At 51.6% G+C, this 23,869-nt stretch overlaps 5 protein-coding genes across 5 annotated transcripts; 1 reads left to right on the plus strand and 4 right to left on the minus strand.

Annotated features, from left to right (window-relative positions):
• Positions 1–17: 17 nt before the first annotated feature.
• On the minus strand, positions 18–2,086 carry BO79DRAFT_284624 (YagE family protein). Its single transcript, XM_025688264.1, has 2 exons — positions 481–2,086; positions 18–422 (listed from the first exon to the last, which is right to left on the minus strand). Exons 1-2 carry the CDS (start codon positions 1,997–1,999, stop codon positions 346–348), a joined length of 1,596 nt encoding a protein of 531 aa, XP_025543940.1. The 5' UTR covers positions 2,000–2,086; the 3' UTR covers positions 18–345.
• Positions 2,087–2,677: 591 nt separating this feature from the next.
• On the minus strand, positions 2,678–3,973 carry BO79DRAFT_284625 (uncharacterized protein). The gene is made up of 2 exons (XM_025688265.1): positions 3,316–3,973; positions 2,678–3,250 (listed from the first exon to the last, which is right to left on the minus strand). Exons 1-2 carry the CDS (start codon positions 3,963–3,965, stop codon positions 2,749–2,751), a joined length of 1,152 nt encoding a protein of 383 aa, XP_025543941.1. The 5' UTR covers positions 3,966–3,973; the 3' UTR covers positions 2,678–2,748.
• A 241-nt stretch (positions 3,974–4,214) lies between these two features.
• Positions 4,215–5,212, minus strand: BO79DRAFT_187365 (CTD kinase subunit gamma). The gene is made up of 2 exons (XM_025680537.1): positions 4,968–5,212; positions 4,215–4,888 (listed from the first exon to the last, which is right to left on the minus strand). The coding sequence occupies exons 1-2, from the start codon at positions 5,124–5,126 to the stop codon at positions 4,310–4,312; spliced, it is 738 nt and encodes a 245-aa protein (XP_025543942.1). The 5' UTR covers positions 5,127–5,212; the 3' UTR covers positions 4,215–4,309.
• Positions 5,213–5,505: 293 nt separating this feature from the next.
• BO79DRAFT_187366 (chloride channel protein) lies at positions 5,506–8,753 on the minus strand. Its single transcript, XM_025680538.1, has 7 exons — positions 8,534–8,753; positions 7,934–8,472; positions 7,777–7,880; positions 7,573–7,725; positions 7,409–7,523; positions 7,271–7,362; positions 5,506–7,218 (listed from the first exon to the last, which is right to left on the minus strand). The coding sequence occupies exons 1-7, from the start codon at positions 8,674–8,676 to the stop codon at positions 5,740–5,742; spliced, it is 2,625 nt and encodes an 874-aa protein (XP_025543943.1). The 5' UTR covers positions 8,677–8,753; the 3' UTR covers positions 5,506–5,739.
• Positions 8,754–8,959: 206 nt separating this feature from the next.
• On the plus strand, positions 8,960–23,832 carry BO79DRAFT_284628 (AAA family ATPase midasin). Its single transcript, XM_025688266.1, has 2 exons — positions 8,960–16,925; positions 16,981–23,832. Exons 1-2 carry the CDS (start codon positions 8,979–8,981, stop codon positions 23,785–23,787), a joined length of 14,754 nt encoding a protein of 4,917 aa, XP_025543944.1. The 5' UTR covers positions 8,960–8,978; the 3' UTR covers positions 23,788–23,832.
• Positions 23,833–23,869: the final 37 nt, after the last annotated feature.

Consider the following 23,869-nt stretch of genomic DNA (forward strand, 5'->3'; position numbering starts at 1 on the left):
TGGAGCAATCAATGGGTGTAATATACAGCTCAAGATAAGTTATCGCGCGGTGTAGAGGTACTGATACTAGATACTAAATATAGATAGATATGCATTGTCCGTAGCGATGCAAGGAGGGCTTTGCTTTGATAATTCCCACTTTCACTCCTGTTCCCACTTTAAATGACAGATGTATGCCCGAACCCCTTAACTCCGCTGAAGTGAACGAATACTGAAAGAGAACACTCAGTGTAGTGTGGTGTGGTGTCGTGGTCATGGGGCTGTAGATGTATAGGAACGGTGTTGTTGGGTGATGTAGACAAGGCAATAGTAGTAGTAATTGTTAGTAGAAAGGGTAGGTAGTGTTCACTCCACGCCAGCGTACAAGTCAACTACGATGTTGATGGCTGCGACTAGGATTTCTGCCGCAATGAGAACAATTACTGTGACGTGTGTTAGTTGATTGGAACAGGTTGATGCAGGGGATGGGGAGGTGCTTACCGATCCATTCAAGATACTCACCGTGGCGGTGAGTTAATTGATCTTTGAGGACGGCGAGAAGATCCGCTATCACGTCCAGTCGTTCCGTGAGTAGGCTTACGCGCTGGTCCATTTCAAGGTAACTGCGGACGGCCTGGTAAACCGGTTCTAGCTGAGGCTCGGCCCACATGAGTTCTGGAGAGTCTAGAACCGAGCCTTGCAGGTGAATATTGATCCGTAGGATGAACAATTCGCCGATTTGCATGTTGATCTGGCGCCGGGTGAGATTAACACTGCCTGTCTGGGCGATCTGGGCGGGTAGGGGTGCGGTGTTGGAGATGGTCTCAGATACGAGGTCTTCGAAGAGGGAAGTCTTGACGGATTGGGCCAATGCGTGGGAGATGGCCAGTTTGATCATGTGGTTACGCGGGTCGCGCAGAGAGATGAAGTCGTTGTATATCCGGGCTTGATATTCGCGAGCATAGTAGAAATTGAAGTTCTCAACCTGGGTATCTTCGGGACTGAGGATAGAAGCGGCAAACTTGGAAACATCGGATAGGAATCGTGACTCGTGTGCAGGTGACATGCCCCATATTACGACTGTGCCGTAGTCGAACAGGAACACTTCAGGGGTATGAATGGTCGTGTCGAAATCGGGATGTACATCTCCTTGGTGGTCCGACACGGCAGTGGTCGAAGCATGGTCCATATCGGTGGCGTGGGATTGAGAGTCCTGTAGGTCTATGAGATCTTCCCGCCGAGAGTTCGTATTATCCTGGACCTCAACCACACTATCCGAGTAGCGGCGCTCATTAGACGGCCGTTGACTGGGATGACCGTCCCCCATGTTTATTCCATTATTCGAAAGACCCCATGTGCCATTCTGCTTCTCCTCATAGCCGTAGTCATATGGCGAGTAGACACATTCGTCGTAGAGCTTTGGGTTGGCCCCGCGGGTCTTGGAGCGAGACTTGAGAAACTTGATTATCCCCTCCAGTCGGTACGAGTTGGCTGTGCAGTAGGCAGTCACTCGCGGCAAACGCTCTCTGTCGGCCTTTCCTAACTTTGCAGCGTGACTCCTCGCCGTAGGTTCTTTGATTCGGGCAATCTGCGAATAGACATCGGACGGAAAGTCATCACCACCGAGTTCCTCCTCAGCCTCAGTCACTGGATCGGGAAGCAATTTGAGCTTCTGCGCATTTTTCGTTGTTCTTTGCGGTCCGACTTTGGGGGCTGCAGCGATTGGGGTGTTTGTGGTACTGAACGGAGCGCCATGGCTGTTCCGCCGGCGGAGCTTGCTATTCAGGGCGGAGAGGCCGGTCGGTCGGTAATGGCTCTCCTGAGAATGCGGTGCAGATGAAGAGCCGGATTGGAGAGGTCGGAAGGTGGGATCTGCGGAGGTAGAGTCATGGTAGGTGCTGACAGTTGCCAATGGGTTGAAGGTGACTGTCCGCGGCGGACGGTTTCCTCGCGGTGACGTATTGGAGGAAGTCGGGAGGTGATGCTGGGGGAGGAGCGGAGAGGATTCTGTAGTAACCATGGTGGGATAGGGGGGGTTGGGGGGATGAGACACTGCTCAGAGCATAATCTGCAGATGAATGGCGAATTGCAGAGAAGGGAATCTTTGGTAATGGTGGACAGATAAAATTGAACAGGAGGGAGGAAGAGGGAGAGAGAGAGAAGTTGATGGAGAGAAGAAAGTCGAACCGATCAAATGGAGCTCCAAGCTCTGCACGTGCGCCCGCCAGAGGCTGCCAATCTGCCCAATCCGGTGCCCCTCCTCTTTGTGTTCTCTCTCTCTATTTTTTTTTTTTTTTCTCTCTTCTTTTCCTACTGGTAAAATTGAGTTTTGTCTGTATTTATGAAACCCTCGTTAGAATATTCCCGACGGCCTGGTTTGGTGCTGCTTCGAGAAAAAGAAAGCAATGATCTGCAGGGTGTAGATCGTACACTTCCCCAACTTTCTACCCGGTTGTACGACTCCCGGTCAAATATGGCATACAACTACAGTAGTACCTTTTCTTTATATCAGGGATCCCTCTGTACCACAATTGTCGTCTGATATCCTATTATGGTAAAAGGTTCAGTGGTACCCCATTGGTAGTATCGCAAGTGCTCTGCTACAAAGCTCAGTAACAACCCCTCGAACTCATCTAACCCTAAAGAGTAAATAGTTGCTATGTTATGCACATCGTAACACTACGCCCATTGTTGGATCCACAAAATTGCTCTATTAATAATTTGATTGATTCTCGAGACGGGAAAGTGTAAAAGAGCGCCCAAGACCTGCTATTTGCGCACGAATCCCGAGGAACCGCCAGTCGTCCTTCTCAACCCATTCAAAGCGCCTGTGTTGCGGGATTTGTTCAGCCAATTCTGCTTGGCATTGCGCCCGGTTTTGGAGGCCTTGGGCGGCAGAACCGTCTTTGATGGGTTCTTGGATACATCATCATCCAACACCCGGATAGTAACATCTCCAACCCGCGCATCCTTCGGCGGCTTCTCCTTCTTGTCCAGGAATCGTAGCTTGTTGGGCTTCTTCTGCATGATAGACCTCTCTTCCGCGGGAGGTGTCGGGGGCCGGACATCAGGGGCGGCATTAAGAATATCATCGGGAAGAAGAGCCGGGAGGGCCGATCGTCGCGCATCTTGCGTGGTAGTTCCTTGAAGAGTCTCTGTGCTTTCTGACAACAGGTCCTCGGCCTTAGCTTCCTTCTTCTTCGCCAACTTCGCCTGGGATTTGCGCAGCTCATCCAATTGTTTCCGTTTGTCCCTCTTCAATTGCTCCTCTCTGTGTAGAATGTCAGACTATACCCAAACATGGTACCTAAAATAAGAAATGCGCGCATCACTCACATTTGCCTAGCCCGTTCCTGCTTCTTAGCTTCCATCCTCATCTTTGACAGCTGTGCAGAGTTATCGACCGTCTCTGGGGCCTCGTCATCATCACTGCTGTCATCATCTTCATCCTGTTGTGCCTCCGTAGTCTCCTCAATAGCCGCAACCTCCGGAATTTCCGGCTCCTCGCTATCAAAGCGGAAGTGCTTCTTCGGCGCCGGCGCTGCTGAAGATTTCTTTTCCTCCTCTTGCTGCTGCTCGGGCTCCTCAATCGACTCCGTCATCTTCTTCGACTTCTTGTTACTCGAAGGCTTGCTCTGTGATTCCTGTGTCGTCGCCTCTAGACTGCTTCTCTTCCGCCGCTTGTTCTTGCTCTGGGTCTCAGTGGGCTCAGCGCCCACGGGTTCGGACTTGCGCTTTCCATTCGATCCATTGACTTCGGGCTCTGTCGAGGATTGTTGTTTCTCAGCGGGAAATTTCCGCTGTCTTGTTGCTGTGACCATTTTCGATGTATTTTCAGATGGGGCGCCGGAGGAGGTGGTGGTAGTAGTTGTAGGGCGCAGATTTTTGGGAGAGGATTCGTCGGAGTCCTGTCGAGAAAATAACCCCTTTGCTGCTGTCACAAACTGAGAGAACATAGAGGATCTAGAAAGTCCCCCGTGTGACATGTAAAAACATGGAGAAATGTTATTGCGCTCAAAAGTCGTTCAAAAATTCAAGATCGAGATCCAGCAAATTTGGTCGGCGTCTGGGATTTTCCGAAGGCGGGCGGCTGTAAGTGGGTCGGATATAGTTTAGCAGGATGATTAGCTTCATTTTCAATTTATCGTGTTAAGTAATAAGTAAATTAGTCTATGCTGTCAAATAATTGTCCTGTAATTGTGATTCTCATTGAAACGCCCATGCATGCCAAATGCCCCGTAGCAAAGAGATATCAACAGCGCCAAAACACCATTCCATCGTAAGTACATGCTTTTAAAATCCCCGACCACATCATCGATCAGCACCAGCATCACTTCGCACCAATCATCTGCCGCCGCTCCATCACCTCCTCATTCGCAGCCAAGAAATCATCCTCTCCAATATCACTCGCCTCATCCCAGAACTTCCCATGCTCATCCCCATCATCCCCACTAACCGTCCACATACTCTCCCGTAGTCGCTTATTCCGTTCTCGATCCTCTTCAATCCGCTGCTCAATCTGCCGTTTATCCACACGCATCCCACTGCCCTTCGACCCTCTCGGCGTCCCGTGCTTGGACCTCGCGTCACCACCACCATCTCCACCAGCACCCCCTTCTTCAGCTTCCAGATCCAGATGTGCAGGGTGAGTTTCCCGATCCTTCAAGCCCGCATCAATTTCCGCGATCGTCTCGGCGGAGAGGATCTCCTTGCTCTGTAGACCGTTCAAGACTCGACGGACGTGTTTGACGTTGGCGGCGCCGGAGCCATCGGCGGGCGCGACGCAGTCAACGATGCGGAGGATGTCGCGTTGAATCATGCGAACGTAGGGCGCGTGGTCTTCTTTCGTGGCCATGTCGCAGAATTGTTCGATGAAGTACATGATATTGGCGCGGTTGTTCATGTTGTTCTGGGAGAGAATAAGAGTACATGTTAGCTTAATTGTGTAAATGCGAGGTGAATTGGAAAGAAGGTGTGGGAGGACGCACTCTTTCTAATTGCTCCAGGATGCACGAGTGTAGGTCCTCGTCCATGTCGCGGTATTTGAGCGCATAATGCGCCGCTTTTTGGGATGAGGTCACCGAGGCGTTCAGGTGCTGCAGCTGCGCTGTGAAGCGCATGCGCACCTCGAAGGGATCGACCATCATCTTGCTGGATGGGGCGTGGTCTGGATGTTTATATTGGGGAAGTGGAGGAAGGAAGAAGATTCGACAGTTTATAAGTTGACTAGAAGTACTGATTCCATTCCGCGGCGATTGATCGAGACTGTCCGATGGATGGAGGGCCTGAATAGGACATTCCGATTGGAGATTGAAAAGGCGGTGGGATGCGATAAGGCGGGCAGAAATTGTGGGGTTCATTTGCTTGTCCAGTCATGTGCTTTGCTTTATATATAGCATACCAATTGACATCACCGTTGTTGCTTTATGAATGTCAATTCTCTCTTGTGTTTACTCCGTGATAATCTTATAGTTTGGGGTAAAGAACGGGTGGGTTCTTTTGAGAAGGTACTATTTACACAACTGAAGCAAAGTCTAGATACATGCTCACAACAATACTGCCCTAAGCCACTATCTGAGGCATACAAACCAAGAAAAACAAGATCCCGTTTGTAAACTCCGAGTTACCCAAATTCAATACATATTTCGAAACTTATAGCAAGATATCACGACACATCACGACATGCAAAATAGGTAATCCAAATCGAAATTGAGCATGAGATGAAAAGTATATGTTTCGATGCATCGCTCAAGAGACACTTCAAAGCGACTGTCGTCTTTCTATAGTGCTGGCAAGGCTGGTCCTATCATCGCTGTCAAGCAAGCCAACTTCCTCTGCCATAGTTCCCGGATTGAATGTCCTCTCGCGGAGACTTTCGTCCTTGTAGGCGTCCGGGCCGCTGACCACAGACCAAACGTCTTTTTTCGTCAGCAGTCCCTGAAGAACACCTTTATCAGCGAGCAGAACATAGCGGAGACCTAGCCTCTGGAACATGCGGAGCACAATCAAAAACGTGGTGTTGCTGTTGAGTGTAATGGGCGTTTGATCCATCCAAGGTCGAAGATCCAAGGTTTCAGCAGGATCCGCAAAGGGTTGGTGGCTGAAGAAGACCTGCGTCGCACCTGACAACTCATTGTCCGACGGCTTAGTAGAGTACTTGAGAGCGTACGTAAGCTCATTGCGCGAAATGTATCCCAGCAAGATGGGATTCGACGTATCGGTAACGACCGGAAACCCACGGTAAGAGGTCGTTAGGAGGAGGCTACGAAGTGAATCGATCGTATGGCCAACAGCGGTGATGACAGTCATATCATCAACAGTGGTCATCACTTTATGAGCGGGAACGTCCGGTGGAGTCGTATCATCACGGTGATCGAGGAAAGGGTACTCGTTCAGCTGAATCCAAGACTCATAGATACCGCGCTTTCCGAATATATCACCGCACCATTTGGACAACATGACTGCAATCATGATGGGAATGACATAAGTCAAAGCACCAGTAAGCTCGAACATGATGACCACAATTGATACAGTCATCCTCGTGGCGCCTCCGAGTGCCGAAGCTGCACCGATGATTGCATATATTCCAGGGGTCACACACGGGACATCTGGTTCGCATTTGCCGAACAAAAAGAATCCCGGGTAAGCTTCTTGCCACATCCGAAAGGTCATTCCCAAACCGCGTCCATACAGTGCTCCGATAGCAACAGATGGAAGAATGATACCCGCGGGTATGTCCAAACCAAAAGTCAATGAGGCAAGGAAGAATCCCAGGAGAGCAGCCATAAGCAAGAGGGCGATGGTACCCGCTGACGAGGCGCCCGTCTTGCAAAGGCCGAAAGGATCATCAGTTACAGTTCCTGTCCCACATTCTGCAAACAAAGAATGAACAAGTTCTGAATTCTGAGCCCTCATAAACAAGTTCGGGAAATTGATCAGAGCGCTCAAAAGAGCGACAACCGCAACCTCAATGATCGGGCGAGCCCAATTTCGAGATCGTCGCCAGGTTGCAATCTTCATGTTCAAACGAATGAGGAATGCCCCGTAAAGGCCACCGACGATACCAAGAATGACAAAAGGTATCATCTCAAAGCGATGCCACTCGCGTGTATACTTGACTTGGTAAAGGACGATGTTGCCCGTGCGGAATGGGTTGAGCGCGTGCAGGGTGACGGATGCAACCATGGCACAGACAAAGCTCTGCCACATCGTTTTGTCCGGGAAATAGTATGACAGTTGCTGTTCACAGATATTTAGAATCTATTTCTCCGTGATTATTTTTGAAATTTACCTCTAGACTGAACAGGACACCACCAATGGGCGCTCCAAAAGCGACGGAGACGCCCGCTGCGGCCGCTGCTGATAGCACTTCGCGTTTCCGCGCTGTACAATTAGCCCAAGAAATCCAGTAAGGGATCGTGAGAAATACCTTCGTTATGATTGAGGCTATGAAACGGCTTCATCATAACACTAGCGCAACAACATGCGACATGGATTAAAGGGCCCTCTTTACCGAGCCACATGCCGGATGCGACGGACAAGCACTTGGATATGTCAGCAAGGATGCAGTGATGGGCGCAGGGTCGTACATACAAGGCCCAACGATTTGATTGCAAGGGTCCAAGGCCCCATGAAATGCCTTATTACAAAGCCACCAAGGACGGTCTTGATTTCAGGAATACCGCTGTGTCTTGCGTAGATGGCGTAGGTCCGAACCAGAATGCATGCGCAAATGGCGAAGAACACCTGTTTCTTGATTAACACACTGCTAAATGGTGTTCGGAGAGGTTGAAGTACAGAGTAAAGGATGTAAAAAGTATACTCCAAAGCATATCCCCCACCCCGCGAGGAGACACCCAGGGCTTTCCTCCATGGTGTCCAGTCTAAACAATCAGAAATATCTGGAGGGAATCCGTTAGCAAGGAGACAGAAATATCTGAAAATAGCGGCTCACCATCATGCCCCCAGCAGCAGAAGCTCCGATTCAAGTAGAACCTGCCACCCCCGGGGCCGGCTTTACAATAGCCAGTTTTAAGATCTGCTAACCAATCACTAGCAACATCGATACCAGCCGCAATGATCCCAACCAATACGCCTGTAGCAATCAACACGATCCAGACGTTACTGGCGTCCAATAGCTTGCGTAGATATCCAACAACGCCTTGTCCGCTCGCATAGAGGAGCCTCTTCCTTTGTCTTTCTTTGGTGTATTCGAAAATCCAATCGATTGCCGTAAGGTTGTCATAACCAACTCGTCGTCCTGGGCCCTCTACATACCAGTCCAAGAAGCCCGAGTCTTTGTGCGCCAAGTTCCCATTGCCGTTGCCATTGATCGGCTCCCCTAAGGGCTGGGCGTCATCCGAGCGTTGTTCATTCCGAAACCACGAGCCAAGTCCAGTACTTGTCGCAGGCTCAGCAGAACTATTCGAGAAGAAGTTAGGAAATCGAAATTTCGAGCGCGATTGTTGTCTCTGTTTGCGCTTGAACGAGAGGCTATGTACAGTTGTTAGCGCACGACTTCTCGAAACGGGTGCTAGGATGGCCAGAAACTCACGGTTCACGTAGCCCGCCGCTTAAAGGTACATCGGGATGCTGTGGATCAAGGCTGCTGCTGTCCTGTGCTGGTTCATCGTCGCTATAAGGTTGGATCAGCGATGACTGGGCTTCTGACTGTGGCCCCGGTCGACTCATTGACATCGCGAATAATACGTATCATAGGGACGTGTCAAGTGGCATCTCAAACAACGATGGTCGACGGGTGCCTATGAATAGCGATTGATCTCCGCGATTGATTGCGTTCCCGACCGGCAACTGGTGCCACAATTAGTTGAACCTCCGCGGCCGGGTCAGGGCGGTGAAGGCCCGCGCTGTGGGGCGGTGCCGCTCATTGCGGCGGCAGAAATCGGTTCTCCAAAAGAAAAAAAAAGTGCAAGCAATTGGCGTGCCTCTTCTTCTTTCCCCTCTCATCATCCAGAGTTCCTTTGGCGGCAGGGCTCAGCATGAATGCTAGACCCTCCTACGAGGGGACTCTTAACGAGTCCCAGCTGTTTCAACAGCTCCCGAATGAGATTGCGGAACTCATTCGCACCGCATCGGGGACTCAGTACCTGAATGCGCTTGCGGTGGGCGCGTTGAGGCAAAGATGCACGGAAAGCTTCTTTTGCCTGTACGAACCGATTTTCGTGGACCTGGCAGCCCGTTGGCTTCTGTCGGAGTCCCAAGTCGATCAAACCGATGTTCTATCCGCATTTTCGCGCATACTTCCGCTCGCGCCATATCTGCGTTCCTTTGCAAGCCAATATGCCATGTCTCGGGCTGGACCTCTGTCGGCTTTGGCTACGTCCGATGAGCTAACGCTTTCTCAAATGAATGATGCCACCCTCCGAGCCCTATTGATAGCGATTTTCCGACTTCTTTCCTACGACACAGAAACCTTTTCGAAAGCCGTATCGCCTTCACAACTCCAGACCCTGTTCCGCCACGGAGACCCGTCCGTGAGTTATCTGGCGATTCGATGCTTTGCTATGTACATGAGGGCAGCCGATGCTGCGACGGAGGATATAATCAGGGCAAAGTTTGCAGACAACATTATTGAGGGGGAATGGGAAGGTATCACCATCGACTACCGCTGCCTCGGGTTGTGGGAGGAACGCCGGTGGAATGTCCTGGAGAAGCAAGTCCAACTTGCAAGATCTTCCAGGTCTGCTTCGGAGAGCCTGTCACAAATCGAGGCATTGAGAGACTACTTCACCGCTCGAACCGCTGAGGTCTGTGGTGTGCTCATACCCCGCCAGCAGGGCACATCACCTCCGCCGTCCTCAATTGTGAGAACGCCTACAGCTGTGGGTAACTTGCGGAAGATCGCGGCAGCCTTAATCGCTCCTGAGCCTTTACTCTTGACCGGCTTGCCCAACTCCGGAAAGACCACATTGATTAACGATGTTGCAGCGACAATGGGTCAGTCTGAATCGATGGTTACACTACACTTGAACGAGCAGACTGATGCGAAGAGTCTTCTCGGAATGTACTCTACATCTCCTGCCACAGGATCGTTCTCGTGGCAGCCTGGTGTCCTCACCAAGGCTGCAAGAGAGGGCCGCTGGATCTTGATCGAGGATCTGGACCGTGCCCCTTCTGAAGTCATCGGGCTTATCCTGCCAATCATCGAAAGGGGAGAGTTGACCATCGCTAGTAGAAGGGAAAGGATCAAGTGCGCCGAAGGTTTCAAGATCATTGCCACCATGAAATCGTCTTACAACATTGCCGGCGAAGAAATCGCCCCAAGCACCAACATCCTGGGCAGCAGGCTATGGCAGAGAGTACAAATCGATTCTCTAACCATAGACGAAGTTCGTGAGGTAATCACGCAAAAGTTCCCTCTGCTTGAGTCCCGGGTTCGGACAATCATGGATGTCTACCAAAGGCTTTGTGCTTCCTTCCATGGCAGTCTTGCAATCAAAAGCTCCCAAGGACGCACGCCAGGACTCCGTGATCTTGTCAAGCTTTGCAGCCGGATGCACAGGCGGCTGCAACGCCTTGGTGCTAAGACTGGCTACGAAGCGACGCCGGAGGGTGCCGAGGACGAGATTTTCCTGGATTTTGTCGATGTCTTCTTGAAATATATTCCCGAGAAGAATACAGCAGACACCCTTGCGTTGGTTGTTTCCGAGGCTCTTCAGATTTCACCGCAACGGGCACGTTTTTGTCTGCACGAACGCACGCCGACGTATTCAGACCAGGGAAACAGCATAACCCTTGGAAGGGAGGTTTGTCGCAAGATCAAGGTCCCGGGAGGTTCGGCATCAAAGGCTGCCGCTGCTTCGTCTCGTTTTGCCTCCACAAGGGCTGCTTTAGGTCTAATGGAACAGGTCGCGGCTGCTATCCAGATGGCAGAACCTGTCCTCCTTGTTGGAGAAACTGGTATTGGTAAAACGACTGTGATTCAGCAGCTGGCTACCTTGATGCGTCAGAAGCTGACGGTTGTGAACTTGTCACAACAGAGTGAAAGCTCTGATCTCCTGGGAGGTTTCAAGCCTGTGAATATCCGGACTATGGCTGTGCCCATGCATGACGAGTTCGTGTCCTTGTTTGAACTGACGTTTTCTGCCAAGAAGAACCAAAAGTTCCTCCAGTCTGTTGGTAAAAGTGTTGCTTCAGGAAACTGGGTACGCCTAGTCAATTTATGGCATGAAGCCGTTCGCTTGGCTGACGGCGTCTTCAAATCGAGCGGCGGTACCCCTGGTGCCGAGGAGCAACCGACGAAGAAGAGAAAACTGGATTCACCAAAGTATCAGTTCTTGCGGCAGAGATGGGAAAGGTTCTCGGCACAGTTGAACGATTTCGAGTCTCAAGTGTCACAGGGAGATGCCAAGTTTGCATTTGCTTTTGTTCAAGGTAAAATTGTTCGGGCCCTGCGGAACGGGGAGTGGGTTCTTCTTGATGAAGTTAACCTGGCGTCGCCTGACACGCTCGAAAATATTGCCAGTCTTCTGCACCATGGGAGTGAAGGCTCTCCATCCGTACTACTTTCTGAGGCTGGTGATGTGGAACGAGTCTTTGGACATCCCGAATTCCGCATCTTCGGCGCGATGAACCCTGCAACAGACGCAGGGAAGAAGGACCTGCCCCCTGGTCTCCGGTCTCGGTTCACTGAATTTTATGTCCAGTCGCCGGACAGTGATTTGGATGATCTCCTGGCTTTAATTCACAAATACCTTGGTGACTTGGCTATGACGGATTCCAGAGCCGTCCCGGATCTAGCTCAACTTTACATGGAGACTAAGAAGCTCAGCAGCGAGAACAAACTCACTGATGGTGCTGGACAGCGCCCCCATTTCAGCATCAGAACGCTCGTCCGAGCTTTAATCTATGTTGCTGATCATGCTCACGTCTATGGGCTGCGTCGAGCAATGTATGAAGGCTATTCTATGAGCTTCCTGACTGTGCTCAGCCAAGATTCGGAGAGGTTGCTAGCACCACTTCTCGAGAGACATTTATTCAGCAATGTCAAAAATGCCAGAGGTCTTCTAAATCAGACGCCACGACCACCAACTGACGGCAATGACTATGTCCAATTCAAGCATTACTGGATGCGCCGTGGTCACCTAACCCCCGAAGAGCAGCCTCACTACATCATTACGCCTTTCATCGAAAAGAACTTGAAGAACTTGGTGAGAGCTAGCTCCACCCGGCGATTCCCTGTTTTGCTCCAAGGCCCGACCTCTGCAGGAAAGACGAGTATGATCGAATATCTTGCCAAGGTATCAGGAAACAAGTTTGTTCGTATCAACAACCATGAGCATACCGATCTCCAAGAATATCTAGGAACATATGTCTCCAGTGATGACGGGACACTTCGTTATCAAGAAGGTGTCCTTGTCGAGGCACTCAGAAACGGATACTGGATTGTTTTGGATGAACTGAACCTGGCCCCTTCTGACGTACTGGAAGCAATGAACCGGCTTCTTGATGACAACCGCGAACTTTTCATCCCCGAAACGCAGGAAGTAGTGCACCCTCATCCTAACTTCATGCTCTTTGCGACCCAAAACCCTGCCGGCCTCTACGGTGGTCGCAAGGTTTTGTCGCGTGCCTTCCGAAATCGATTCTTGGAGTTGCACTTCGATGACATACCGGAGAGCGAGTTAGAATACATTCTGAAAGAGCGGTCTCAGATTGCCCCCTCTTTTTGCACTAGAATCGTCTCTGTGTACCGGAAGCTGTCCTTGTTACGCCAGGCAAACAGGCTATTTGAACAAAAGAATAGTTTTGCTACCCTGCGTGATCTTTTCCGATGGGCGCTGCGCCGAGCAGATGATCGGGAGCAATTGGCGATTAATGGTTTCATGCTCCTCGCGGAGCGGGTCCGAAATCCGCAAGAAAGAGCTGCTGTGAAGGGCGTGATTGAAGAAGTGATGAGGGTCAAGATCGACGAGGATGTTATTTACAGTTCCTCTGAGATGGAAAAGCGTGCCTCCCATCTTGCTCAGCTGGCCCCTGGCGTTGTGTGGACGAAGGCAATGAGGAGGCTTTTCGTACTCGTTGCCACTGCGATCGAGAACAATGAGCCCACTCTGCTTGTTGGCGAAACTGGATGCGGAAAGACCCAGCTTTGCCAGGCAGTTGCAGAGATTTACAAGAAAGAATTATTGATTGTCAATGCCCACGTTAATCTCGAGACGGGAGACCTGATAGGAGCTCAACGACCCGTAAGAAACAGGGCAGCAATTGAGAGCCAATTGCTCAGTGACTTGCAAAGCCTTTTCCCGGAGAGCGCACATTTAGAATCTCTCGAGGAACTGAAGCAAGCCTTTGGTGCTTTGAACGTAGACCAACTGCAATCTTATGATGCCGAATTGGTCTCGCGCATTGAGAGAAATGTGGCTCGCTCGAATGCTCTATTCGAGTGGTCCGATGGAAGTCTGATAACTGCAATGAAGACGGGCCAATTTTTCCTGCTAGATGAAATCTCTCTGGCAGACGATTCTGTCTTGGAAAGATTGAACAGTGTTCTCGAGCCTCATCGTTCGATATTGCTTGCAGAAAAGGGCCCGATAGATTCTATGGTTGTTGCCGACGAAGGATTCCAGTTTCTATCTACAATGAATCCTGGTGGTGACTATGGAAAGCGCGAACTTTCGGCAGCTCTTCGGAATCGAATGACCGAGATCTGGGCGCCCCAACTGTCCGAAGACGAGGACATCCTACCGATTCTACAGAGGAAGCTGGACTTGGGCACAGAGCAATTACCCAAGGGGATGCTACAGTTCGCAAAATGGTTCAAGGGAGTGTTCCAAAACTCTTCCACTTCATCCCTCTCTCTGCGTGACCTTCTTGCTTGGGTTGACTTTGTCAATAAGTGCCAAAGCTCGGACACTCTCTTTTCCATCGTCCAAGGTGCAGCTATGGTTTTCATAGACACTTTGGGTGCGAACCCTGCAGCTATGCTTGCGACAGCGTTGCATAATCTCGATGGCAACCGTCAATTATGTCTTGACAAGCTACGTGAGATTTTTGATGTCGATGCATCGGCGATCTATCGGCAGCGATCAAGCGTCGATATTGAAGGCTCATCTCTGCGTGTTGGGCCATTCTGCCTGCCAATGAACAGCGACTCAATGCCCGATCCCGAATTCATCATGGACGCACCCACTACGATCGCTAACTCTGTGCGCATCGCTAGAGGCTTACAGCTGCCCAAGCCTATTCTGCTTGAGGGTAGTCCAGGTGTTGGAAAAACAACGCTCGTCACAGCGCTTGCGAGAGCCCTTGGAAAACCGCTTACGCGTATCAACCTTTCAGAGCAGACGGATCTTACTGATCTTTTCGGCTCAGACGTCCCTGTCGAAGGAGGTGACGTCGGACAATTTGCCTGGCGAGACGCGCCATTTTTACAGGCAATGCAACGCGGTGACTGGGTCCTGTTGGATGAGATGAACTTAGCTTCGCAGTCGGTCCTTGAGGGTCTTAATGCTTGCTTGGATCACCGTCAAATGGTATATGTCGCCGAGCTTGACCAAACTTTTAAGAGACATCCCAACTTTGTTCTCTTCGCCGCGCAAAACCCTCATCATCAAGGTGGCGGTAGAAAGGGTCTTCCTGCTTCTTTTGTCAACCGATTTACCGTGGTCTATGCCGACAGCTTCACAGATACTGATTTGAAGAGGATTTGCGCCAAGCTTTTCCCGGGCAGTCCTGCTCATCAAACCGAAGGACTAGTTGAGTTCGTGTCTCTCCTCAACAAAGCTATCCAGGAGCGACGGTTAGGCGCTATCGGCGGCCCTTGGGAGGTTAACCTGCGAGACATTCAAAGATGGCTCCAGTTGGCAGACCGTGACAGCTTGCAGATACCTACCCAGAGCTTCCTGGAAGTTATCATCTCTCAGCGGTTTAGGAGCGAGGAAGATCGGCAGTTGGTCTCCAAGTTGTACAAGACGGTTTTCAGTGACGCTTCAACGCATGCGAAGAGCTACTACCACAATCTGACAACGGAGTACATACAAGTCGGACTCGGGATCATGCAGCGAGACTTGCTGTTGCAGGAGACAGCCAGCCCCCAAATGAGGATACTTCCAGGAGACCTCCCCGTCCTAGAGTCACTCATGTTGTGCATAGAGCAGTCTTGGCCTAGTATTCTGGTGGGCTCATCTGGCTGTGGCAAGACGACCCTCATTAGAAAGCTTGCTGCCCTGAATGGTGCTAGTTTAGTCGAGCTAGCATTGAGCGCGGATACTGATACGATGGACTTGGTTGGTGGATTTGAGCAGATCGACTACAAGAGAGAAATTTCATCCCTTGTGCAACAAATCGCGGTCTTCCTCCGACGCCATGTTATCTCTGCCTATACAGGCAGTGATCTGGCGGCTGCAGCTCCCGCTTTCCTGGCACTTTACGAGCAACTACAAAGTCCAGATGTCCAGTTAGATGCTGTATGCTCGTCACTGCAGACTCTCTGCCAATCATGGCCCCATGATGCACTGGAGAAGCTTTTCAACCATGCTCAGCATTTGCTGACAGTCACTAAGCAGTCTGATAGCATGAAGGTGGGATTTGAGTGGACCGAGGGAGTATTAACACAAGCCGTTCAACATGGACAGTGGGTTGTTCTCGACAACGCCAATCTCTGCAACCCATCGGTTCTGGATAGGCTGAACTCTCTTACGGAGCCAAACGGAGCTCTCATCCTGAACGAGCAACGCACTGAGGATGGAAATGCCCGCATCATCAGGCCTCACCCTAATTTCAGACTGTTCCTGACGATGGACCCTCGCCATGGTGAGCTGTCTCGAGCCATGCGGAACCGATGTGTTGAGATATGCTTCTTGTCTCAGGATAACAATGATATTATCGCCACGTCGATGCCTTCATACACCCACCAATCTTCTCTGTATCGCCTTCGGTCGGTCTGGGAAATGGATTTGTCCTTGCCTAGCGAGGGCAATACCGACAACCTCCATGAAGTGTGCCTCGACCATCTTTCATTCTCAGACCTGTCATATCTTCAGCGGGCACTCAAGCTCACGCCGCAATACGGCTCAGATATCGCGAGAGAGCCCTTCTCTTTGGCCTTAGATCGCTATGTTTCTGCCATACATGATAACTCGTCAAGCAAACCTTTCGAGAGCACCAAGAAGGAAGTCATGCTTGGCCGAGCTTCTTTTGCTATTCAAGGAAGGCTGCAGCCTCTTCACCCTCTGGTAAACGAACCGTTGGCTTCCATCCTGCACCAAGGTGTGCCTTTGGTGTGGCTCATGATTTTAGCCTACCTGCAAGAATACAAGCTTGACCTACATCGCCTTAGACAAGACTTGCTGCAAGCCGACGAATCAGGAAAACAGCTCAAGCCAAGTCAAATGAGTCGCCTCCAGCGGTCATTGGCTTCTGGAAGGATACCCTCTCTGATGAAAGATACAACGCAGCCGGTTGGCCCGTTCCTATCTGACTGCGGCCAAGCCATGTACGATTTCATTCAGAACCTCGACCATGACGTTCTTCAGGCCCCCGAAATGGTGCGAGCTCTCCGAGCTATCATCGACTTCATCAAAGATGTACTCGCAATGACAGCTGCCCATGACCTGGACCAGGGTGAATTCCAAATCTATCTACAGATTGGCAAGGAATTGTGCGCTTCGCTAGTAGACACGTGGGCGCCATTGAAGAAGCTTGCTTTCGCGTTCTCCCAAGCCCTTGATCGGTTCCAAGAGAATTGGGCGTTGACCACAGGCCTAAGCATGCAACGGCTTTGGGAGTCATGGAGACCAGTAACCCCTTCGACGCAAAGCCAACTGACGTCGCTGCTCGAATTAGAGAGCGTTGCCTCTGAATTTACCCAGGTTGCGACGAAAACTCACCTGGACTTAGCTCAATTGAGCCAGGTGCGCAACTCTCTCATTGCCGGCCAGGAAGCTATTCTCCGGAACGGTTCTGATGAAGGATATCCCACACAAGTATGTTCTTCCGCATTTTGCTGTTTCATTTGCACTTGAAACTAATGGATTCTAGGTCCTCCGACAAACGGTCGCCGAATTGGCAGCTTGCGTTCAAGACGCCGATCCAACACTGCGCCCCTATTTCTCGACTAGCTTTGAGACTTTGTGCCAGTACAACGATATCGCTTCTCTATGCAAGGGTCAAGCTGGTGATGACCAGGTTGTGCGAGCTATCCTGCCTTTACTTGCCAGCCGTGCTGCACGGCCCTTGGATGGGTCGAGTTTCCAGAGTCCCATACCTAACCTCCTTCACAAGATTTCCTTGTTCTCAGGATCCGAAAATCCCTCTGTGTTCGGATCGGCCATTAGCGGCACAATCTCACTATCGCTGCTGGAGAGATTGGCTTTCGTTGGCTCTACGAGCTTGGGCCAGATGAATGCATTGGAGGTAGAGAAGAAGACTCTTTCTCAGGCGTTGACTCTGACAACCCGAGAGATTGGTTTGGACCAGTTCAAGGTTCTACGGCAGGTCCTGGCAAGGCTCACACTGGAGCTTGTCTTCGTGCACAGAGAGTTCCTTGAGCCTCAGTCTTTGGAGGCGTTGACTAGCATTCTTCGCGCAGTCGAAGAGACTGGTCGATATGCTGGCCCGGCAGTGCAAGAACTTCGGGCGGCAGCGAACCTGCCTAAAGAACACTATTTCAGGCGATTCGTACAAGAGGACCTTCCCAGGCTGATTGCCTCGCTAGCAGCCGATACACAAGCTGGCGAAGCTCCGGTACAAAGCGCTGGAGCCGCAATCGTTCAACTGGCTGTCATCTTCCTGCGCCTCTTTGTCCCAGATAAGCCTTTTGATCCTTCATTGGGCTTGGTTGTGCAGAGGAAGCGACACACGCAACGCTCGTCGGAGCTTACGGCAAAGGCTGAAGCTATCACTTCCTTCGAGGTTGGCTTCTCTGGCCAGACTTCGAACATACGGGTTGAACTTTTGCAAAAGGAACTGCACGATCTTGGTTCGGCACCGCCTCCATCTTCTGTCAGCAGACCTCCGATCTCCGAGATTAATCTGCTCCATGGGGAGTTTTCAAGTCTGGTAAAGTCGGTGCTTGAAAGGCACCCCGAGCAAATCGTTTCGGCCAGTGAAAACCAGGGCGAAAAGCAGAGGATGCTTGGTTTGCTGCGTGATAATGTTCGCCAGCTCAGCCACCGCCTCAGTACAAACTACCGCTCCTACGATGACATTACGACACCTGTTGTCCGGTTCCTTCAGATTCTGGACATGGGTCTCTACCTTTCTTCGACTCCATCTGGAGAATCAAGTGACCTTCAGATACTGAATGCTGTTAAGGAGACTACGCCATTCCTCGGAGGAATGATCCATCCTAATTCAGAGCTTAGGTCGGCAGCCAGCTCGACCGTCAACACGGATCTGTGGTTCCATGAACTTTCCTCGTTGAGATTGGCTGAGAATGCGGACCCGGGGGTTATTCGGACCCAGGCTGGGCGTGATACTCTACGCCGCCTTTTCGAGCAGTTCCACGCTCTATGGAAAACCAAGCTGCGCGAAGATCAAGAAGATGAGGCAAGGAAGTCCGAGTTCTACCACTACAAGGGCTCTTGGGAAGATAGCGAGGAGGTCGATGAAAATGAACTACGTCAGCTGTTCCCCACCTATGATCAAGATGCAGAGGAGGAAGAAGGCCAAGGTCCGGCTCGCTACGATCCGAAGGCTATCTCGATCAGGCTTGCATCATTGCATGCCAAACTGTTCCAATCGGAAGATCGTGAGGAAGCTTTGTCAACTTACGTCAAGCAAGCTTCCCTGTTACTGGGATCTAAGTGGTCAGAGGACACTCTCAGCGTACCGAATGTGGATCCTAAGGATCAGCTCTCAGGTGTCCTCTTGCTTCTGGAAGACTCTATCAACACAGGTCAGAATCAGCCAGCAGCCAAATATAACTTCTATGTGGATGCGAACATAGCCGAAGCAAAGAAGCTGGTGACCTTGACTTTGTCAACGAAGGCTCGGTTCACTCAGATTCAGAAGGCCTGGCCCGACCATGCTGTGTTGGAGGACGTCATCCAGTGTTGCAGAGAGATTCTCCAATTCAAGCACACTGAGCCTGTCGCCAAGTTCATTACCAAGGTCGAAAAGCTTCATGCACTTGTTCATGAATGGCAGCTCGTAGCGAGCAGAGAATATTCGGCTGCGTCTGTGTATGAGGAGATCACCGCATTGATCATCGGCTGGCGACGACTTGAGCTATCCACGTGGGCGAAGCTTTTGGACATCGAGAACGAAAAATGCACCCAGGATGTAGGCTCATGGTGGTTCATCGCCTATGAGGCTATCATTCGGGCCCCCATGCAAATTGCAGAGTCCGGCCAGATGGAGATGAGCGAACACGTGCAAGAGATTACTGCTACGTTGGAGCAGTTCTTTAACTCGACGACCCTGGGACAGTACAGTGAGCGCCTACAACTTGTCAAGAATTTCCAGTCTCTGCTCTTGCTCTATGTCCAGGATATGCCGGCTTTGAAACAGCTTATCTCTGCTTTGGACAACTTCATTGTGCGCTACAAGCAATTCGAACCTATTGTGCACAAGCAGCTGGTGGAGAAGCGGGCAGCCCTCGAGAAGGATATCAAGGAGCAGATTCAGTTGGCTAGCTGGAAAGATACCAATATTGTCGCACTCAAAGAAAGCGCACGCCGCTCACACACCAAGTTGTTCAAGCTGGTCCGCAAATACCGTGAAGCCCTGGGGCAATCGGCGCAACCCATCGTGGAACAGGACATGCCGGATAATAACGATGACAGCGGAGTTACCCAAAATGATGTTGTCATAGCCTCACGCGTGTTCCCTGAAGCACTCGCAATGTGCCAGAAGGAAGGAGTCTGGACCGATAGACCCCCGCGATTCAAGAACCCCGATGCGACTGCTAGCAGCATGATGCAACTTTATACCTCGATTCCCGCCGAGTTTGACGTCGCAGAAGATCTCGACGGCTTTGTCAAGGATGTCATCGAGAGTATCCAGGAGTTCAAGTCGCGGACGCCGAAGACTCTCACTGAGGAGAATACAGAGGATGTCCAGCATCTCAAAGTCCAGAAGCGCCGTTTCTACGCGGATACCTTGCGGCGACTCATGGATATGGGAGTGAAGCGTAGCGCGAGTACCAGTTTGATCGAAACCCAAGCATCTATTGCACAGATCCTTGCCTCCAGTCCAGCCTTGGAAGCCGACTCTGTGCTATCGCAGCTGGCTAAGAGTTCCGACTTGTACTACCATAGGTTCTTGGACTTGCTTCCTCGCGTTCGTGTGGCGGCACACAACTATGCGGAAGATCTCAGTAATGTTGAAGTTTCCAGGAGTTCGGGGTCTATCGAACACTTGTTGTTCCTCGCCCGGAAGCAGAGAGCGTCGATCTCACCAGCGCTTACCGATCTGACAGCGTTACAGTCGACACTTCTGAAGGTTTCGAACCTCTGGAATTCTGGCTGCTCTTCTATTTCCAAGGATCACCCACAGTTCCCGATTGAGAGAGTCGAGGTAACGAGGGCAGTGGCATGGCTGACGCCTGTACTTGGACTTGCCGCCACTGTTATTGGTCTGCACGCCAAGTTCTCTGGCATCGGTTCGAGAAGTATCTTAGATGGCCTGCAGACTTGGAAGGGCACATTCGATCGGTTGAAGACTTCTCTGGGTAATCTTCCTCAGCTACCACACGGTGTCTCCTCGCAGTTGTACAGGGACACTGTCCAGGAGGCTTCTGCATCCCTTGAACAATTGAGCAGCAACCTCACAAGATGGGCTGAAGAACGTCCTGACCTGACCTTTGTGCTTGGCCAAATAGTCCCTTGGGTGAAGGTCAACGTGATGTCTCCAGACTGTGAACTTGATGAGACCACCGTATCCCTTGAGAAATTCGATGCGGGTCTCGTTGCAGCTGTTGACAGAATCCTTGTCAGCCTCCAGAAATTGAAGGAGATTCCTTCCTCGCTTGCCAATCCTGGTTCTCTGGCGCGGAGTGACGAGTTCTTCGTCAAATCCTTGAAGGCCCTTCATATCTCTGGCATCAAATCCTCGCTTGAATCTGTTCTTGATCAATTGCAGCACATCCAGGCTGGCTCAGGTTCTGGCATTCCATTTGCGGTCGCACTTGTGACGAGCTTGCTGCCTATCATGCACAAGTACTTCCATATCAGCAAAGATGTTGTGGATCGCTACTTGGTTGTACACCGAGAGACCTGCAAAATGTCCTACATTCTCACCAAGTGCTTCGCTCAAATCGCTTCCGAAGGCTTCTGTAGTCCCGCAGAAGCTTCTACGGAGGAGAGCAAATCCGGCAAGCTCGAGAGCGGCACTGGTCTGGGAGAGGGTGAAGGTGCTGAAGACATCAGCAAAGATGTTGGAGATGACGAGGATCTGTCGGAGCTTGCTCAGGAGCAAAAGGGCGAGTCTACCGAGGACCTCGAAAACTCAGAAGACGCAGTGAACATGGACAATGAGGAAATGCAGGGCGAAGAAGGCGAGCGGAAAGAAGGCGACGAGGAAGACAATGAAAGCGGCGACGAAGAGGAAGATGGCGACATTGACGAGGAAGTCGGCAGTGTTGATGATCTCGATGCTACGGCTGTTGATGAAAAGATGTGGGACGGTGAGCACGACGACAAGCAGAAGGAGACTGAGACCAATGAAGGCAAGGGTCAGGCCGAGTCTGACGAACAGACGGCGGCCGAGGAGAAGAAACAGGAGAAGGAGAAGGAGAAGGCCCAGGAAGGCGAGCAGGGTGAGGTGGACGAGAACGAGGAGGAGGAAGAAGATGAGGAAGGTGAAGATAAGCCTGATGATGAAGGCGAAGCCGTGGGACGTGAGGATATGGATGTGACCGATCCTCAGGCGAAGGAAGAAGAGGCCCTGGACCTTCCGGACGAAATGCAACTCGACGGCGAAGAGAAGGGCGAAGAAGAGAATGAGAGTGACGATGGCCTTGACGGCATGGATGACGATCTTCCCCCTCTTGAGGAGAACAATGAGCAGCAAATGGACGGAAAGGATGTTGGCGAGGATGAGGCCATGGAGGAAGGAGAAGGCGCCGAGGAACAGGAGCCCGAGCAGACGGAGGAGGGCATGCCGGACGAGGAGGCCGCCGAGACCAATGAAGGCGAGGGCAATGACGAGGCGGAGGAAGCCGGCGAGGAGGCTGAAGAGGAAAAAGAGGACTTCCTGGCCCAGCGCGACGAGAACGAGATGGCCGGAGAGGAAGTGGCTCCCAGTGAAGCAGTCAATGGTGGCCTTGGGGCTGATCAAGACCAGAACCAAGAGAAGGGCGCGTCTGGTAACGCACAGCAGGAGAACGGCTCAACTGATCCTTCCGACCAGAAGGAGCAGCAGACCGGTGCAGCCCAAGAGGGTGACGAGAACCAAAGGCACCAAGAAGAGGGTGGTGCGAATGATGCAAACCCAGACGACCCTCAACTGCAGGCTTTCAAGAAGCTGGGTGACGTTCTCGAACAATGGCACCGCCGCCAGAAGGAGATCATGGAGTCCTCCAAACAAGAAGAGGGCGAGACTGAGGATCCCATGCCCCAGGACGCAGACATGGCCGACGCTGACTTCGAACATCTCCGCGACCAAGACGACGTGGCAGACACCCAAGCTCTGGGTCAAGCCAGTGAAGAACAGGCGAAGGCTCTGGACCAGAACAAGGGAGTCGAGTCGGACGTCAAACCCGAAGGCAACGACGTGCTGCCGGATGTCACAGACGACGACCAACAGCAGCTCCCAGACAACAAGCTCGAAGATGAGATGCAGCTGGATCAGGGTCTTCCCTCCGAGTCACAGATGGCCGGTGCCATGATTCCTGGCAACACCCAGACCCAGGAACGGACCACCGACACTACCGGTCAACAAGAACTAAACGAGGAGCTCGATGAAGTCGACGCCCATCTCGCCGCCATCCACCTCTCTTCCAACCTCCCTCCCCTGACCCCCCGCGACGAGGCCCAACGTCTCTGGTCCTACTACGAATCAGCCACCACCGACCTCTCCCTCTCCCTGACGGAACAACTCCGTCTCATTCTGGCCCCTACACTAGCCACCAAGCTACGCGGCGACTTCCGCACCGGAAAGCGTCTCAACATCAAGCGCATCATCCCCTACATCGCCTCCCAGTACAAGCGCGACAAGATCTGGATGCGCCGCTCCATCCCCTCGAAGCGCAACTACCAAATCATGCTCGCCGTTGACGACAGCAAGTCCATGCTCGAAAGCGGCAGCGGCCAACTCGCCTTCGAAACCCTCGCTCTAGTAGCCAAGAGTCTCAGCATGCTCGAAGCCGGCGATCTCTGCGTCCTCGGCTTCGGCAACGAAGACCACGTCCGCGTCGCCCACGAGTTCGGCAAGCCCTTCTCCTCCGAGGCCGGCACCCAAGTCTTCCAGCACTTCAGCTACCAGCAGACCGGCACGAACGTGCGCAAGCTCATCGCCGACTCCATTGCCCTCTTCCGCGAGGCCCGCTGGAAGCAGTCCCCCGGTAGTGGAAACGCGGACCTCTGGCAGCTGGAGCTGATCATCTCTGATGGTATCTGTGAAGACCACGAGACTATTCAGCGGCTGGTGCGCCAGGCACAGGAGGAGCGCATTATGATTGTGTTTATCATTGTGGATGCTGTAAAGGGTAGCTCGATCTTGGATCTGAGTCAGGCGAGCTTTGAGGATGATGGTAGTGGGGAGATGAAGTTGAGGATGAAGAGATATCTAGAGGGTTTCCCGTTCCCTTATTACCTTGTTGTTAGGGATGTCAGGGAGTTACCGGCTGTTTTGGCCACGGCGTTGAAGCAATGGTTTGCTGAGGTGGTAGATGTGTCGTCTTAAACCATTGATTTATTGTTGTTTGTTTAGAAGAAAAGTTAGCATGTTATAGTTCTTATTATGGTTTAGATGTATATACAGCTTC

Source organism: Aspergillus costaricaensis (assembly GCF_003184835.1).
Source record: "Aspergillus costaricaensis CBS 115574 unplaced genomic scaffold BO79scaffold_3, whole genome shotgun sequence".
In the NCBI taxonomy this organism is placed as follows: domain Eukaryota; kingdom Fungi; phylum Ascomycota; class Eurotiomycetes; order Eurotiales; family Aspergillaceae; genus Aspergillus; species Aspergillus costaricensis.